Genomic DNA, 20,381 nt, shown 5'->3' with positions numbered 1-20,381 from the left:
AGATTGTTAGTAAATGATTAAAATGATTATATAAATTAATTATTGTATTTTTATATTTTGTGTTAGAAGAGTTGTTTAAAATGTTAAGTTATACAAGCATTCTTGCCACCATTCCACGCGGTCAAGATTTATACAGTAACTAGTTTATAGTTCATATTTGTATATATATATTTAAGCATTTAATGTTGTTAATTCTTATGTTAATAAAGATTATATAAAAAAGTTATACAAATGACTATAAATATTCAACGAATATTTTTTATTGAAATGAATTCATAAAAGTTACATGTTCTTAAGTATCGATATAATATGTATTGAAAAATAAAAAATATAAAATAAATGGGAAATGTAAATATTCTTGGTTTTACATTTCTTAATTTTTAAAAGATGATTGATGACTGTTTCATGACTATCAGAATTAGTAGTGCTATTATGGTAGTCATGAAACAGTAATGTTAAAAAAACTGATGAAAAAAACAACATGTTATTCACTTTGTTCATTATCTCTAAATAAAACTGTCAAAAACATTACATTTTAATGATATTATAAGATATTTGATAAAATAGGGTCCACCTGAATTAACTGTGTATTTAATTTAGCTAGTGGGACTGATAAAAAATTTTCTCGTTAAAATTTCATTTATATATATGCGAAATCAAGACTAGGTCCTATTTTCAATTACTATTTCACTGTATCGCTAAATCAGAAACTGAAGCCTCATGGATCCTGATTTGGCAACATTGAAATATAATTGTATTTGACATTCGAGGTTGACAATGACACTTGAGAGGTCCATCTGTTCAGGCTGTCAAAGCGCGATGACGTTCGGTTGAGAACGGTGGTTCGCTCGTACGGGTCGCGTATCCTAGCGGATTCTTGTGAGATAATAATTATTTCCGACTGCACCGGTGAATAATCGCGAGCGATTCACCATGGCGGACGAGGATAATAATTGTGATGATGGTGATGTCAAAATATCGCAGGGAATGCGGCTCCGTGGCCGCAAGGGTGCCCTGAAGAAGAAGAATGTTTACCTGGTGAAAGACCACAAGTTTATGCCGAGGTTCTTCAAGCAGCCAACGTTTTGCTCACACTGCAAGGACTTTATATGGTGAGTTTGTATTTTAATGTATTGGTTAGACTTTCGAACATTGATGGGAATTATAAATAGTCAATGTTTACAATGCGAAGGCGCGTCGGATGAACGCGCGGTTTCCTCATGATAACACTAGATTACGGTATTATGATGTTAGTGCTGCTAAATAACATCTGCATGCGAAATTTATTATTAAAACCATTAAGGTAAAATTGTTTGACAATGATAATAATTAATTGACGTCGTTACGGACGAGTTTTGCCGCAATATATTTAATTAGCTTTAATAGACCTGTTTTTTTTTGTAAATGTTATTATATTGTTTATATATGTTAATTTTTAAATGCCTGTATTTTTAATTTTCTTTCTTATTTGAATGCTCTACATATTGTCAAATTAAAAATCTGTTACTGATATTAACTATGTAAGTTTGAATATAATAAAAGAACTTTGACTCCTTAAATGTTGAAAATTATATTTGTCACTTAATTTAAATGAAAATGAATACAAATTGAAATTACACCAACCTTAACCATCATAATAATTATTTTATTTTCTTATTGGAGTTATATTCTAACTAGAAATATATGTATTTAAGATAATAACTCAGTAAAACATTACCATAGAAGCAAAAGGTACAAAGATCTGCTAAATATTACTTTTTTATCTAATAAAAAACTTTTTTGTTACATGTCATATTTTACTTTTAATTTTCCTAAGACTGGCCAGTTGTTCTCTGTATAATGAATGAAATTTAATTAATAGACCAAAATAAGTCATTTGTTTTATAACTCATGTAATATACGATGTGATTATTTTTTCTAAAAATATAATCATTTCATAGATTTTCCTGGTTAATCGTCAAAATATATTTTTTTTCTTTATTGGGACGTAAAGAACATTAAGGGTCTGGTAGCCAAAACTATCTCTTGTCGATATATTTTTTCATATTTATAAAAATGAAAGCAATTGAAATATAACTTTATAGTATTAGATACATATGAGTGTCCAATAGCAGAATTATCAACTTTTGTATGTTTTATATTTAAATGAATAAAAAGCATTGTTCCCTATACATACAGTATTTTATTTTACTCAAATAAAAAAAAAAATAACTCACTAAAAATTACACATTTTATATTCTTGAATTAAGTTAATCACAAAATAAATTTATTATTTTGTAATTAACTTAATTCAAGATCAAGATATTTATAAAAAAGTTAAGGGAGTAGCAATCGATTTTTTTTTCAGTCAAAGTTTCAGTTCGAAAAAAAAATATTGAAACACCAATCGGCGGAAGTAACTTTTTTTTTCATTTTATGTTTTTATAAATTATAATAACAAAGTCTAGCCTAATACAGCCAAAAAACAAAAATCAATTAAGCCATTGACCTACGTCATTCAACGATTCCTATACGAAGTCCTTGACCTACTGAATATCGGCCAATTTTAGCTCTATCCTTTGTGCCACCTAACAAATTGTATTTTAACGAGCGAATGTATAAAGTTACAATACGTTTTACGCATACGACTACAACAGATAACATATTATATTATTTTAACTGATTAAACTATAATTCAATAATATAAAACTTTAACAAAAATTAACTATACTTGTATTCAAATTTAAACGACACCTAAACAATAAATATTTTTTTAAAACGGCTTTGTAATTACGTATTTAAACTAAACAAAAAAAAAAATAAACGAGTTTAAAAAAAGAACAAATCAAAATGCCGTCGTTACCTTCTTTTGCCTGTCATTACACAATCGATTAATTTTTATTTATTATATTAAAACATTTATACATTAAACATATTACTTTTATTTACACTGAGGCTTCTGGTAATGTGCTTTTAAGATTCCGAAACGTGTCGTACCAAAATCTTACAGATAATGTTATCAATGCATACATGTAGTTAAGACCAGTTGATTAAATACGAAGCAAAAACAGATCTTTCTTTATTGACGTTGATTAAAAAGAAGCCTGTGTTTGTCACATGCCAGTCTTTGTAACATGAAACAAAACAAAGCAGTTTGTATATTTGCAGTTCATTTACTTTTGTTTTTAATTTTTACTGACAAAGTAATTAATCGAATGCAACGTTTATGCCCAAGCCTTGCAGGTGAAATGACAAAAATATATAAGATATATTCATAGAAACATCATTCTATGACCAAATGAAGCCAAAGCAGGTTTATCATCAGACCAAGGCTAAAGGTAATAATATAATTATTAAACTACATTATTAATTACATACTTGCATAAGTTGTACGTTTACTGTCTATTATTTAATTTGAAATTAACGTACGCATCTCTCATATATTTTATGTAGAGTACCGAAGTATGTACGAATTTTACAATGATAAAGAACAATAAAAATGGCAGTTGCATTTAATTTATAAGTGAACTAGCGACCCCTCCGGTTTCGCACGTGTTCAATGCTGATATTAATAATTTGTTTATTTAAGACATTACTTTAAAACCTCTAAAATATCATTGTTACTCTAATACATAATAATGTACACAATACACAATATGTGTATGTATTATACATATAAACCTTTCTCTTGAACCAATCTTTCTAAAGAAGCATCAAAATCCGTTATGTATTATTAAAGATTTAAGCATATATACAGGACAGGACACACAGCGGTATGCGAATTTGTTTTTTACTATGTAAAAATGTCAGCATAATATTCAATTAAATTTTAATAACCTTGTAAATATTATTATGTTATTGCACTTTTATAAACAATAGCTTTGATTTTTTTATAACAGGCCGGATAAATTGGCCTTCTGATGATAATCGGTGCCCATAGATATTGGAGCAGTAAAGAAATTAAGTAATCCTTATATCGTCTATGTGTCATTAACCTTGGGAACTTAGATGTAATGTCCCTTGTGCCTGTAGTTATACTCGCTCACTCCCTTCGAATCAAAACACTACTGTTTGGTAGTAGAATATATCATAAGTGGGTAGTAACTGCCCAGGCGGGCTCGCAGAAAGCCTTGCCCTTAAGTTTAATTGACTTTACGTGTACCAATAATTATGGCCGAAAAGGATTAAGATTACAAATATTTTATCATATTTGATATTGCCAAAAATATTGATTTCAGTAACAATAATATATACATTTATGAAAAAGAATTGATTATGTTTTTTGATTTGTGACGGTAATTTGTGTTAACCGTCATGGTTCTTATCTTAAACAAAAATTGTTCGAAAGACTTACCAAAACATTATTAAAATAAAGGAATAATAATTACAAAACAAATAAGTATTGATAGCTTAGTTCACACATGCATATTATTTCTATATTATAAATGTGAAAGTAACTCTTTCTGTCGCTCTTTCACAACCAAACCGCTGAACCGATTTTAATGAAATTTCGTATGTTGCAAACTTGAATTCCAAGGACGGACTGTGGTTACTTTTTTACCTAACACATGACAACCAACACCCTGAAAGCTAGCAAAGCCGCGGACAACCACTAGTATGTACATATACATATTTTTAATACATACTAGATGAAATATATTGTAGTATCTTAATGCACATAAAAACTAGATTACTTACAGAAGCGAGTCGGAATTACCGTGTTGTCTGAATCATCGAATTTCCACGTTCGCTTAGACCATTCAAGTACGATTTAAAGAAATTAAGATCTTAAACCAATATAAATAAAGGTAATATTTCATTGCGTTTAATTTGTACCCATTCACGCTGCGATTGGTGAAACTAATTAAACGTGAGTAATCAATGTTGGGTTATTTTTATATTAAGTATAACTTGGTGCTTTTTATTTAAATTGGAATAGTTTGAGATTCATACGAGTACGAGAGCATTCAGATAAAATGGTAAAATAGATCTGTGTTTCCCCATAGATTAAGTACCAGGCTTTGTCCTCGTGTAGAACTGCCCAATCAGTAATTATGGTACCGTTCAACAGCAGTATTATTAATACTTAGTAAGTAAATACTTAATACAGCTCTTCTGTTTTGTATGGTGAAAAATCAGTATTTTGTAATCGGGAAGACGCTAATTCGTCATGAGAATACTTTGGCCAGGTTTCCTGTCTTAATTGAGTTGTGATAAAATTGAATTTAATGTAACATCGTCTTTTAAATCGACGCAGAGAAAAACCCAAAATAAAATTCCTAATACTATTTCTATTTTTCAATTTAATTTTGTGTTCTATACGCTGAAATAAAAACTTTTTGCTCTAAATCAAATAAATAAAACAAGTCATTAAATACAAACATAAGGTAAAAATCCGCCTCGAGGCTAATAGAAAATAATTAGCATGTAAAAGCTGAAATTAAATCATGAATAACAAATTCATTTATTTGCTCTCTCGTCGGATGGATGTAATTTTCCTCCTACTTTTACATCGGTAATAAGATTATCCTTATTTCTTAATTTTGAATTAGTTTAATGAGCGTGTTCATTCTTTTTCAATATAGCCTTAAGTAATGGATACTTTAATTAACATGTTTACCTATAAAAAAATATAAAAAATATTTGTAGAATTATGAATGGTTGTTTTCTGATAAGATCTGACGAATTGGAGCGACACCAACAGCAGCCTGTAAAAATCCCACTGCTGGGCTAAGGTCTTCTCTCCCTTTGAGGAGAAGGTTTGGAACATATTCACCACGCCGTTCCAATACGGGTTGGTGGAATACACATGTGGCAGAATTTCTATGAAATTAGACACGTGCAGGTTTCCTTCACCGCCGAGCACGAGATGAATTATAAACACAAATTAAGCACATGAATATTCAGTGGTGCCTGGGTTTGAACCCGTCATCATTGGTTAAGATGCACGCGTTCTAACCAACTAGGCCATCGCGCCTCTCTCTAAATTGGAGATCCGCTTTAAATTTCAACCAACAATTTGTTGGTTGATTTAATCACCATGCTCGCTAGAGGATAGGGATATTAATCTTTTCTTCAGTTACAGTCTTCTTTACGGCTTTTAATTACATCAAGAGTTTAATGATGCCTATCGTTTATTTGCAACGTTTGTTAATATTATAGTTCGACACAACTTAGATGTAGTATCGGTAATTTAATAAAACCGATTACTGCCGATTTATACGACCAATAGAAATAGCTCCCTATCGCTCAATTCGACGCTATAGATTCAAGCTTCAATTCAACCCGAGAAAGCAAGTGCATGTAAACCGACGTGTCAAATTTAAGAATATATTGGGTCATATGATATTACAAGTTATTACGTTTGTGTTAAGGTCATATTCGCATAAGAAATAATTATTGATAATTTGGGATAGCGATATCGGTTTTACGAATTTTGCCTATCTCCATCTAAGTTGTGTCGTACTATACCCTCTTACTTAGCTTGGATCTTAAGGATGTTCTTTTAAAAAATTGCAAAGATTAATAAAATCAAAGTTTCGTAATTGTCTTTGTTGTACAATTGCCAGTTTTTAAATCATTCGTATATTTCTATTTACTTCTGCTAAAACTTCATTCGAGTGATGACTAGGCAGAAAATTATTCGTCGAAAAAAATAACTAGGGTTTTGAGCATTGTTTGGGAGAATTTCTTCCCTTACAAAAAAAACCTTTTAAGCAACCTATAAGATGGATTGTATAAATTTTGTTGCTCGTTTTAAAGTTTTCTTATTTTAAAACTCCTCTATCTAAGTTAAGTTTTGAAATTGAAGTGAGAATCTAACCTAATCAATCACTGACGCGCTTAGTCCTACACCAGGTGCAATAATAATTGATGATATCCTGTAATTGAATTTGAGTGATAACTGGCATAATAGTCAGTTAGAGTAATGACTATTATTGAATTTTTGAAGCTCATTAAACGCCTTGATTGTCATTGGTTAGCTCTTATAACACAAACGACTCGATTCTAATTGGTTAGGTCTTATATGCGTCGTCTTAAAAGACTACTACTAACGAGCTTACGTTTCTTTGTTTCAGTTTGGTTTTATTAAATTTGATTACTGTATTTTTGGACACATTTTTGCTTTGATAACCAAATATTTATTATCCAAGTGTAATGTCACTTTCCAAAACATACCGATGTTCAATTTTCAATTTTATTTGTGATTGAACTGAACCTTTAGTGTTAATTATCAGAATTTGTTTTAACCCCTAGTAGACCAGTAAATAATACGCATCAATATTGGCTAATAAAATAAATTCCCGTCAATATAGACGAAGGTCTCAAAAGTATATACATCTAGTTACCAGACAAGATTTCCTTAAGTGAATTAATGTGTACATTTAATAGTGTTCGAATGACTTCGCCGGTGTGATGGAAATCAATCAATCACCCAGCTTGCTTGATGGACATAGATTAACTATTAAAGTGGCCTCCCATGTATCGAGTCGGAATGTAATACGCCTATACTTGACAAATTCAAATAGAATTTTATTTACGTAACCTTTTTGCTTATTTTTACCGTTAAAGTTTAGAATTTCAAATGTGTGAGTGTAAGTGTGAGTGTGTTGTGTGAGTTTGTTTGTTATGCTATCATTCCTTAACTTATCAGTCTATCATGGTGAAATTTTGTATACTCTGTGTATAGAAAAGAACTAAGGGTATCTTCATTCGATCCTTTCGCACTCGTCGCGAAACCTTAAATGGAATACCTAACTATTACCGAAAAAATAAGAGACCGTCCCTTTGTCGTTATTAAAAAATGTAGAGATTAAATGTAATTGAGTTTCGAAGAAAATTGTACAAATTGTTCACTTTAAAAATAATTTATTAAACAATTCAAATAGTTAGGCTATTATTGTATTTTACTGCCACTTACAAATGTAAGAACATATTTCTACTAAGTCGTCGCTACAAAGTTTGAAATTGCGACAAATTTTAAACAGTCCACAAAACGGTATGTTACGAGAATTTTGGAGACTTGAATTATAGAATGTATAATATTGCAAAACGGTACTATAAATATTGTGTCGTTAGTTTCTAGAAGCGACCAGAAAAACCGGTGCTCTATTTTAATGCCGTCTTCATTTCTCTCTATTGTCTCTGCAATTAATATGAACGTGAATAAAGCAAACAATGCAGATGTTTGAACAATCGTTTCGTGACTCAAGTTGTATTAGTAAATAAGGCCAATGTCAACACAAAATATTTTGGGTTATGAGATCTTAATAACATACGCGTTACGACGATAATTGACAGGACCATTGTTTGTCGTTATAGTTACATATATGTATATCGTTATTATTTCACTTATGTACAAATTGAGGATTTTATACGCGTTAAGATCTATGATACGAACAAAAACGCCAGATGTATGTGTTAGGTGTTTCCTCTTATTACACAATGTTAAACGTACCATTATCGTAAATATGTGTAGTAGTATGTATTAATGTTAATTCAAATAATCGAAGCCACTGTGAATTACTGAAGACATTTTTAAAAATGTGACCAAAAAAAGTCGTTGATCCTTTTTATGGAAAATTGGTTTTCGTTTCTTATGTCTTGTTTAATATATTAGGACTGTATTCTAATAGCTATATTTGAAGAACAAGTATATTGTCGTTATGATATCGTGATTTCATAAAACGTAGTGAAGGGGTATGTCCCATTTTCTCGTACATCTTAGTTGATTGTCTAACCGGTGGCGCTTCCTCTGTTTGGTTTCCTCGACAGGACGACACTTGGATGATTCTCGTGTTGTTGGGTGTGTGTTATTTGCTTATATAAACGAGTTTTGCATTATAAACTAATGTATTGTATACGAAAATATTTTTTAATTCACGCCAACGCTATTAAAATATAACGCCCTGTAATTTATTTTCTTTTTTATATAATATTTAATTCTCAATTTTTTACCTTTGTGTTTAATGAATAAACTATATTTGTAACCTTTTGATTCTGTTTACAGTAGATTTGCAAAATTTGTTTTTGTTGAAAGGAGATAAAACCTCAGCGGTTTAGAATTTTAATAAATCTGTTTGCTGATTTTATTGAAAGTGACATTTAAAGAAAAATAATGTTCTGAAAATAAACTTATTTAAAGAAACTAATAATTTATGATTAAAATCTGTGTGTTGAAAGATAATACATAGCTCAAAATCGCATCGTGCTATTTTCATCAGCCACTACAATTAAAGATCTCATGGTCAATTGTAAGAGACAAAAAACCTTAAAATGTTATGACATTGACTTTTAATTATAATAGTTGATACTTCATTATGTAAGAGGCGCGTTTCGTGCGTATGGTTTCTGCATGTTGCGTATCATTTAATATTCCATTTGCTTAAATTATACGTTAGTAAAAAAATGTCACTGTCAATATCAAATATGACTAGTGTATGGGAATTACGGAAGTTTTAATTTATAGCAAATCACGAAAATGATTTGTTATACTATGTGTCGTCCACGGCTTCGCTCGTGTTTTAGAGGATGGTCGAAAATTCCATGCTTGCTTCGTACCAAATTTCATTAAACTCAGCAAAATGGCAACAGATATATAGACATAGTTTATTTCGAATTTATAATATTGGTATAGATTTGAATTACTTGAGGGATTCCTAGATTGTTTACACTATCGATAAACATATTTTTTTTAAACAATTCAATGTTTTTCTTAAAGAAATATATTGCGAAATCTTGTTCTCGTCACCGCCGCACGTCACTTCGTCGTGACGTGGGCGGTTATTTAGACAATACATATGGTATTGGCTTGTCGGCTTGCATACGAATGCTAACTTATCAGCTGTGTGAGATCGTAACAATATGGTCTATTTAACTAGTTTATGCTTCGTATAGATTTTAAATTGTTAATACTTATCGATATTTCTATATTAATATTATAAATGTGAAAGTAACACTGTTTGTCTATCTGTTGCTCTTTCACGACAAAACCGTTAAACCGAATTTGATAAAATCTGGTATGTCTTTAAACTCCAACAAAAGAACATAGGCTGTCACTAAAACGCGAGCAAAGCTGCGGGCGACTACTATTATTTTATATGCAATAATATAATCGTTACAAAATGAGTGGATCAATAAAAGGCGGTAACTATATTCGATTCTTTAACGGATAGTAGATTTGTATAATTAATTGATGTTTAAAGTGTATTAACTAACATGACTGTATTTTTTCAAATGTTGAAAAAGAGTAACTACTGAGTTTCTTGCCGGTTCTTCTCAGTAAAATCTACTTTCCGAACCGGTGGTAGCTTCACTTAATTGTTAAATGACGATTCAAAAGTGCTTGTAAAATCCCACTTGAATAAAGTTTATTTTGATTTTTGTCGTTTTTTTAATTGAAACAACAGAATTTATCATTTTGATATTTGAAAGAACGGACTGGCAAATCCAGACCTGTTATTAAGTGGTCACAAGTGTTACGAGAGTAACCTTAGCCTTCAATACGGTGTTATGACATTTGATTTTATATCATAATTTATATCACATTATTATTGCGTATTGTTAATATAGCAGGGGCTATTGAATTTTCTTTATTATATACAATTATTATTGTAATTAATTGATCAATAATTTGTAAAACTGTAATTAATATTATTTTATATGTTATAGCATTTAATACTGGCATGTAACACTTTTTCTTATTTTACAAGTTATAAGTATTGTTATTAAAATAAATGTGATGCTATCGATGGGTACTAAAATGTTAGAGCCATCGACTCATGTAATAATGGTTGAATTCGATTTTAAATCGGAATACAACAGTACTGAGTATTGGTGGAATTTATGGTGAGACGTTAGTACCCGCGAACAGGGAACATATATTAATACGTTACTCATATACCAGACCAATAAGAAACATACCAATAGTAGATTCTGAATAACGACTCGTAGACGATTCTATTATCTGTAAATAAAGCAAGTCGTTTCTTAAATGTATTCACCGGATATTATTGATTTGACGTGATAAGAGTCCAATACATTATTGAAGTATTTAGATTAAGAACCTTGTCACATTAATGTGAATTGACCGTTTTTTCTAGTAAAGAATTATCAAAGAAACCTTCTTTCCTACTTAACGAAATGAACTGACTTGATATGGAACATTAAGTAAATTATATCAGTAGGGGACTGGTGAATGGAACATCTTATGCTAAGTAGTCTTTATTGTTTGATATTGGTAATTAAAGAAGTATTGATTGTTCCTCATACAAACGCACACGCGTACACACACGCCCACACACAGGCACACACACACAAACACACACACACATCACATCCCTTGGTCCTGACTGACTCACTCACCCTTCAATCCGAACCAAAATAATACCAAGAGTTAATATTTACCTATAGAGAATATGATAAATACATCTTTGTAATATTATTAATTATTTTAATTACTTATATTAAAAGCAACAAACAGAGCTTGCGTGAATGTCATAATTAAATATTTAAAATCCGAATGAAAATTATATTTGTAAAAGTATGGGTGAATAAAAAGATATGTATATATGTATAATAATGTAAGTGTATATCCTAGTTAGCGGAAGCTATTAGTATGATTAGTGTTTTTACCAGATTGCCTCGTCAGCCTTGTTTAGTCGCTATATTCAAATTCTTAAAATTGAATAGTATTTTTTCAAAAATGACTTTTTTTATATTTTAATGACTACTCGTAAATGTAAACACATAATGATCTCTTAAAACTACTTCAAAATTGGCAACGTGAAAATACTTCGAAATTTGAATTTTAAAAGTCTATTATAAGATGTTATACTAAGAGTAGTAAGTAGTTCGGATGTGATCGGTTATACGAATTTTGCCGAAGCTACATCTTATTTGTATCGTACTATACAATAGTGACAGCTAAGTCGAGATGGCCCAGTGGTTAGAACGCGTGCATCTTAACCGATGATTGCGGGTTCAAATCCAGGCAAGCACCGCTGATTCATGCGCTTAATTTGTCTTTATAATTCATCTCGTGCTCAGCGGTGAAAGAAAACATCGTGAGGAAACCTGAATGTGACAAATTTCATAGAATTTCATAGAACCAACCCGCATTGGAACAGCGTGGTGGAATATGTTCCAAACCTTCTCCTCAAAGGGAGTGGAGGATTTTTGCCACTGTTGCTGTGATATAAGGGATACAATAGAACTAAGAATAACGTATGTGTCCGTGTGTGCACAATGCAACAATGCACAAGTCTGTGCTTAACACACAAGTGCACTGGTAATTATTTCGCTCTCGCTTTTCAATGTGACGTAATATTTAATACGATCGTAAAGAGTTCAGGCGCTCGACCAATGGCTTTATGTGGTTTCCGAGGCACATGAACCAACACACTGCTTACATTGCGATTCCGAGGAGAAGCAACCTTATACTTTTTATCAGCCCGACCTGAGTTTCAAAGAAATACTTCGACAAGAATTTCATTGTGGTAGGGTTTTGTGCAAGCCCGTCTATGTAGGTACCAACCACTCATCAGTCATCATCATCACACATCATTGTTGTGTTCCGGTTTGAAGGGTGAGTGAGCCAGTGTAACCACAGGCGCAAGGGATATAATATCTTAGTTCCCAAGGTTGGTGGCGCATTGACGATTTAAGCAATAGTTAATATTTCTTACAGCGTCATTGTCTATGGGTAATGGTGACCACTTACTATCAGGGTCTGCCAATAAAATAAGAGGCAGTCAAGAGTGCCACGTTTCTCTTATAAGATGTTTCAAATAATTCGATATAAAAATTTAAAAAATGAAACTTTCATGTTCTTTTCATATCTGGAAAAAAATATAAGAAATTAGTTGTAGGTATGAAGTAAATAAAATGTTCTTACTTAACATATTATACGTAACGAATACATTTCTAACATCCATGAATGTTTAATTTGTGTGAAGAACAAACTCAAACATACCTACATTGTTTGTTTGAAATTAACAAGTAGGTACAGAGTAAACCTTGAGGTTATTTATTAAATTAGGCTGTAGATTATTATTTCCAAGTCCCTTTAAGTTAAAGATTATTTCTAAGAATACTAGTTTATTCACAAGGGGCGTGGCTGAATGAAATTACGTGGCGGTAGGGCTTTTTCGTTTCAAATCGGTGTGGGTACTTACTACCTACTTTTCATAATCTACCACCAAGTAGTAATACTCTGGATTGAAGAGTTCCAGTTTGAAGGATGAGTATGCCAGGTACCAAGCACCAAGGGGCATAAAATCTAAGTTATCTAGTTAGTGGCGCAAGGGCACGTAGAGAATCCTTAAAATTTCTTAACTAGTGGTGAAAACTTACCATGGTGGTCCAATTGCCAATCCACCTATCCCAACCCATCTATTTTTATTATTATTTGTCAAGAATTGTATTTGTCTGTTAATTTTTACGACTGATTTAAATTCAATTAACTTTAACAAAAATTAAACAGTAAATTTTTCTTTAATTGACTAGGGTGCTTCTCGAGGAGAATGTTCCGTCGTTGCCTATTCCCGATTCTATTCCTATACGCTTTATTGTATTTGCTATATTTTCATCGAAGACTAGGAAGATTCCTCACGACTATTTTCTTAACTGTCTCCTAGACTGACCATAAACGCAAATTGAGCACATCAAAACTTTTGCTTGCCAACAACTCAGCCATCTCGGCTCTTCATTAATCAAATATTGATCAATGGTTTGAAATAATACGGTATCAGTTATTCAAGCAAATCACTGATAAATAGTAAATGTTCCGACTTTTCCACCAAATAAGCGCAAGGGTTAGCAGTTGGTATGACGATGAAGAAAGGATCGAACCTGAAATTTTACATCGATAGAGATATTAAGACTTAAAAATAAAGTGTAGAGTGGTTTTCTTATAAATATTTATCAATTAGCTCTCAGTCGACCTCAACCAATATAATCTTATGTTCGAGTAGTCGAAAGTTCCACGCCCCCATACTCGTAAAGTTACCTTCTAACCGTACCTATTTACATTTTTTGTAAAGGGCATGTCAGTACAGTAATGAAACTCGTCCTACGCAATTTCCAGCAGTTTGCCTTAATTATATTGGGACCTTATATAAATGTTATTAAAACCAAAGTGCCGTAAACATTTTACATTTCGTATAATTACCATTTCTTCTTCAATCTTTATTATTAGCAATGATGTTATTATATTGATGCTTTTCAAAAAGGTTTAGTATCTCATTATGGTGAATACGTATAGCGTTTTTACGAAGACTGATGAAAAGGAATGTTAAATATCAGCTATTTTCGTACCTATATAAAGGTTGCTAATTACTAGCTTAGTGAATCTTATCGAATCTTGAAAAAAGGATTTCTTGAGCAAAAGAGTTCTTAGCAGGGAAACATATAGTGGCAATGTTACACTGCTGCATCGTGTATGTTTATAATGTTGGTTGATGAATGTGGGAAAATTTCAGCGAAATTAGATACTTAAAGGCTTACTTACGATGTTTTCCTTCAGTGTTGAACGCGAAAATTACATACACAAATAACACGTTTGAAAACTAAGGTGCTTTCCTGGGTTCGAATGCGCAATCTTCGATTCAATTCTTAAGTGTCAAGTATAGCCGTTGGGACACACGGCTCAGGGCTATTTGACGACGATTCTCTTTCAAATTTTTTAATAACATTTAATACTATAAATATTCCGAACAGATCTCATAGTCTCCAACTTAAAAAGATTAAGCTGGAAAATCGCCAACGATCCTGGATCAATTGTCTATATAATTTAAAATTATTTGACCTTATATTTCGAAGTCTTTCTAAGATGAGATATTTATCATGTCATTAAAAAAAAGGAAATGTATTTAAACCGCGAACTGCTAAGGCTTCGCGCGGGTGTAATACTGATACTAAGTATACTATAGAATATTTTTATTTACGTCACATTAGACATGTCTAAAATTATCAGTTGTTTCTTTAGTATATTGTCCATGTGTTACAAAAATCCTTCTCTCCTTCCTCTCGAATCATTCTATTTATTAATAAAAACCGTATCAAAATGCGATTTGTAATTTTAAAGAATGTATAGAACATACATAGGGGTAGACAGCAGTTGACGACTTTGTTTCATACTATGTAGAGATATAACGAATATAAATAAAATTTAATAATAAATGACAGGTAGACGACAATTGTGACTGTAATTATGTTAGGCAATCATGGTATTGCCATACGCTGGTCTAGACAGCTGTATTATATATCATTTATAATACAGGACTTACGTAAGTCGTAGTATTCTAAAATATTTACAAACACTATATTTTTTAAATGATGGGAAACTTTACCTAGAGTAACAAAATGGAATATTTTAAGAAAAAGAAAATGAATTCAAACACTCTAAAAAAATTAGACCACAACTAAATAAATGAATATGAGACAACATCACATACATTACTCTGATCCCAATGTAAGAAGCACTTGTGTTATGGAAATCAGAAGTAACGACGGTAAATACCCAGACCCAAGACAAAATAGAAAACTAATGGTAATCTACATTCGCGTACCCATGAAACCGATGTACACCCCCCTCGACCACGGAGGTCGTCAAACAACTAAAATTAAGCCTCAATTTTTAAGCCGTCCGTGGTAATTTTTGTTAAAATTTAACTGAAAAGTATAGCAAACAAATTAATCCAAATCGGTTTAGAAATGAGGCGGCCATAAAATAGCAGATTTTTCTTTTAAGTCAGTTAAAATTTTCCATTTGAAGAACTTTGTTAAACATCATTAAAATGCAAGTTTTTAATTAGCTGTAATGTATACTGAACGGGAAAGATTTTTCTTATCTCTTAAGTCCTAATTTAATTAGGTTCTCAGTTGTAATACGATTTAGTTTAAGAGACTTTTAAGTAGCTGTATGTCTATGAAAAATTCTATTGATTATGAGACTGTTCTTTGGCCGTAAAAATAACTAAACTTATGAGACTGACCAATGAAATCGTCCGTAGGTGGATATAGGCTATTATTATATTGAATTCCTTTGTTCTGTGATTTTTCATTTGCTCAGCGAAGTGATCTGGTTACAGGCAATATAACAGGTAAAAATGCCCACTATTTTAGTGTTTCTTAAGGGGAAGTAGGCATTAATTCAGAAAGGAGGTTATAAAGGAGACGATGGCGTTGAAGGAAAACATTGCGAGGAAATCTGAATGTGTCTTATTTTAACATTCATAACAAAATTCAGCCACATGTGAATCCACCAACCCTCATTGGCGCAGCGTGGTGGAACATGCTCCTTACCTTCTCAGAGGGGGGAGGGGAGGCCTTTGCCCAGCCGTGGGAAATTTGCAGGTTGTTATTATTATTATTTATTATTAAGCACTAATTCAAAGTGAGTAGTTATCTTCTGGCTTCGCTTTAATCGTAATAAGCTAAAGCCTTCTTCAGAAGAGAACAGGCTTTTGTTCAGTGCTGGTACATTTACCGACTATTACTTCTTATTTTATATCATCATCATCATCATTATCAGCCCGTTTTTGTTCACTGCTGGATATAGGCCTCTCCAAGCGCACGCCACTGTGGTCTTTCTCCTACGGCTACTCGCATCCAGCTCCTGCCTGCCGCCTTGCGTATACCGTCACTCCACCGTGCCTGAGGACGTCCTACACTACGTTTGCCGAGACGCGGTCTCCACTCTAGAACACGTTTTCCCCAACGGTTGTCGGTTCTACGACAAATATGACCAGCCCACTGCCACTTCAGCTTACTAAGCCGGTGGGCTATGTCTTATTTTATATATACATTAGAAATTCATAGCGCATTACAATTTCATATCAACTCTGCTTTGTTGTTAGAAATATGTTCGGTACGCGAATATTTATGGTCGGTTTTATGGCACCGACTCGAAATGTAATAGACCGAAACAATGCGTAACGTTATTTATATACTTAATAATCTGTTCGTGTTTTATTGAGATAAACGTATTAAGATAATGTGTTAACAACTGGCTGTTGCACTGGATAGTCATCCCGTGTTTATGACGTCGATGTCGCGTCAATCTCATATTTAACCGTCGATAGGTTGGCTCAACGGAGCATTTATTGGACTATCATATTGTTTCATAAATAATAAATACAAATAAATAAATATTGAACTCTTATTGGATTACTCTGATCCCAATGTAAGTAGCTAAAGCACGTGTGTTATGGAAAATCTGAAGTAACGACGGTACTACAAACACCCAGACCCAAGACAACATGAGAACTAATGAACTCTTTCTACATGAAAACCGGTGTACACATTACTCGACCAAGGTAGTTGTCAATTCGATGTAAGATGGCGCTGCAGTTCGTAAACTTCAAGCGCTTTTTAATTCAGCGGAAAAAATTGCTAGGTTTGTCCAGTTTATCATATATGTATATATATTTCTCTTATTTAATTTGTTTACATAGTGGTGGTGGAATACATTATTACGTCTAATAAATATGTAGTTGTTCATTTTATACGTTTGTAAATTAGGATATTAATACGTTAGTGGAGTCATTGAATTAATCTCACACTGAAACGCTATAGAGGTGAGTAGGGCTGATATCTACATTTGACTTAATAATAATATACGTGGTTCTTATTTTTAATTATAGATTTATAAACTGTTTTCATATAGAACCTTATTGGTATACCCTTATATGGTCTATTCAAATTCGTAGAAGTAATAAAGATAAACAAACTCCTATATAGATTTACGTATTTCATACGATTTCCTAAAAGCAGTATAGGTATAGTACATTACTAAGTTTTTAATTAATGTCTTTATATTTTAGATTGTACTTAACTAGTATCCACTTTAATTTTACTTTCATAATTTAAACGTCCATAATGAATGTCATAGATTATTGAATTAAGATTGACGCAATATCATTGGTATTCTTAATTAAATAATTAATTTAATTAAGAATACCAATTATATTGGACAATTCTATATCAAATGTTTATTTGGATTTTGTTCTACAGCAGTTGGAATAGACTGTAATAGGAATAGAAAAGCATTTTATTAATGTCTATGTCTTAGAATAATTGAATACTATGCAAAAAGGTTATATCAGCTTAAAAACGAAATGTTTAAATAACAAGCATCGTTAGTTGTATAGAACCCCTTATCTAAATCTATAATATTTAAATTTAGTAGCGAAATGATCATTAAATCATTACACGAATATGTGACTGGAATTTTCCATTTCATTGTAAAAGCCAAACGTACGCGAATAGAATAGCATTAAATACATTTTGTAACAAAAAATAAAAGTGATCGAAAGAATCGATTTATTATTTCAAATTTGGAATTGCGATTCAGCGGGGAAATGCTGCTAGCATTCTTGCCACCATTCCACGCGGTCAAGATTTATACAGCAACTAGTTTTAGTTCAGATTTGTATATATTTAAGCATTTAATGTTATTAATTCTTATGTTAAAAAAATTATAAAAATATAACTAATATTTTTATAAATTTATAAGTAACTTCGTAAATGCTACCATCTTCGGATATAATTCTATGTTCATTTATGGTGTATTAGTTTTTAATCTATCTAGTCTATTTTTTGATCAAAATTTCTGCGGTCTGTGCATACAAAGTAAACAATCTGAAACTAGTCGTCCTCGGGCACGGTGGAGTGACGATTTACGCAAGACGGCTGGCAGGAGCTGGATGCGAATAGCCCAAGAACTATCTCAGTGGCGTGCAATTGGAGAGGCCTATGTCCAGCAGTGGACGGAAATGGGCTGATGGATTGGATTGGATAAGTCCTAGTAGTGTGAAAAATAACTTATGTCCACCCGTCCGAAGCCAGGACGAGCCGCTAGTTAAAATTATAATATAAGTGAATATAAATAATGATTATATTTTAGAGTTTAATCCGACCGTTATCATAAATCTATGTCTCATAACTTACGTATCTCGCTTCGAATGTCACAAGATTTAAATTATAAATGCAATATGAAGTGTATTTTCGAATGTGACTGATAACTAACATTGAATGTTCTTGCAACAATATTTGCCGATTTCTCGAAACGCTTCTATGTAATTCGTGTGATTGAAACAATTTGTTGTTACAAGAAAACGGGAAATAATTATCGGTGCTGTGTTTTGGCAAAGTTTCGACATTATAATAATGATCTGGCTGTAATTGCTGCTAACACCGATAACTATATATGATGTACTTTAAGCGTTTAATTACTACGCACTTTCATGATAAATTCTTGGAATACATACAACATAGCAAAACAAAAACGCACCAATATTATGCACTCACAAAACAAACGTATCATTATCATTACATACACATAGTATAAAACAAAGTCGCTTACCGCTGTCCGTCTCTATGTATGTTTAGATCTGTAAAATTACGCAACGAACTTTGTTGCGATGACGATTTTTCATTAGATATAATAATTCGAGAGGAAGGTTTTTGTATATAGTAAGTGGACAATTTTTACTATATTGTGCACTTGAAACAATGATAATTGAGTCATCCTTTACTATATTTAGTATCAGCAATGCACCCGTGCGAAGCCAAGCGGGTCGATAGTATATAATAAAATAAAAAAATCACAAACAAATAAAAGTCACAGTGGCTTTCTTAATTACTTAAAATGTATTATTCTCTATTCTCGAAGCTTTAAATTACGTTTTGTCAACAATTAATTTCAAAATTCAGTTGTCTTTGGGTAGGTAAGCCTCCAAACTACATATTTATTAAAATTTTATTAAAATGATTTAATAATAATAATTAAATAAACGGTCAATGTCTGGCATTGCATGACGACAACAGCGCCAAGAAATCGACTTATTTTAGTGGACTCTGGAAAACGAAGATTTATTATTACCAGGTCGCTCATTGGTCAAATTTCGATTGTCGTCCATTGCCAACAAAATATAAACCAATCAATGTAATTTATCGTTAAAAAATTGTTTCTTCTTACTTTTATTTATTTCAAACAGGAACAGATTATTTCGCTAGTTTTACGTGTGATAGAGAAGACACAGATCAAGTCTGGTAAATATTACAGGCTTAATTTAATTTTGAAGCATTAGAGGAATTGAAAAAAATGTTATAAAATCGTCATTGATTTTTAACTTCGACACGAGGTGTGCTGTCAGTGACAGCATGAGCATATGTGTATGAAAGGCATAGAAGGGTGTAATGTTATTTTAATTGATTTAATTTGTCTATACATACCATTTTGAACTCCTTCTCTACATATATTAACTTTAATTGTAGCCAATTCCATATTAACTCTGTCTGATTAATTTTCTTAGATATGGGTACAATGTATACGCTTTACATATAACTACAATATATATGTTTTTGGACGCGGTCTCGCTTGCGTTTTGGGGTATGAT

At 31.8% G+C, this 20,381-nt stretch overlaps 1 protein-coding gene across 1 annotated transcript in view; it reads left to right on the top strand.

Annotated features, from left to right (window-relative positions):
* Positions 1 to 794: 794 nt before the first annotated feature.
* The window catches only part of LOC124534067 (protein kinase C, brain isozyme), a 269,401-nt gene continuing 249,814 nt past the window's right edge, over positions 795 to 20,381 (top strand). The window contains exon 1 of the mRNA XM_047109734.1: positions 795 to 1,112. Coding sequence (XP_046965690.1) covers positions 934 to 1,112 — 179 coding nt within the window. The 5' untranslated portion in view covers positions 795 to 933. The remainder of the gene's footprint in view (positions 1,113 to 20,381) is intronic.

Source organism: Vanessa cardui, chromosome 12, assembly GCF_905220365.1.
Source record: "Vanessa cardui chromosome 12, ilVanCard2.1, whole genome shotgun sequence".
In the NCBI taxonomy this organism is placed as follows: Eukaryota; Metazoa; Arthropoda; class Insecta; order Lepidoptera; family Nymphalidae; genus Vanessa; species Vanessa cardui.
Note: the sequence above shows the minus strand (reverse complement) of the source record. Positions and strands in the feature narration are given on the sequence as shown.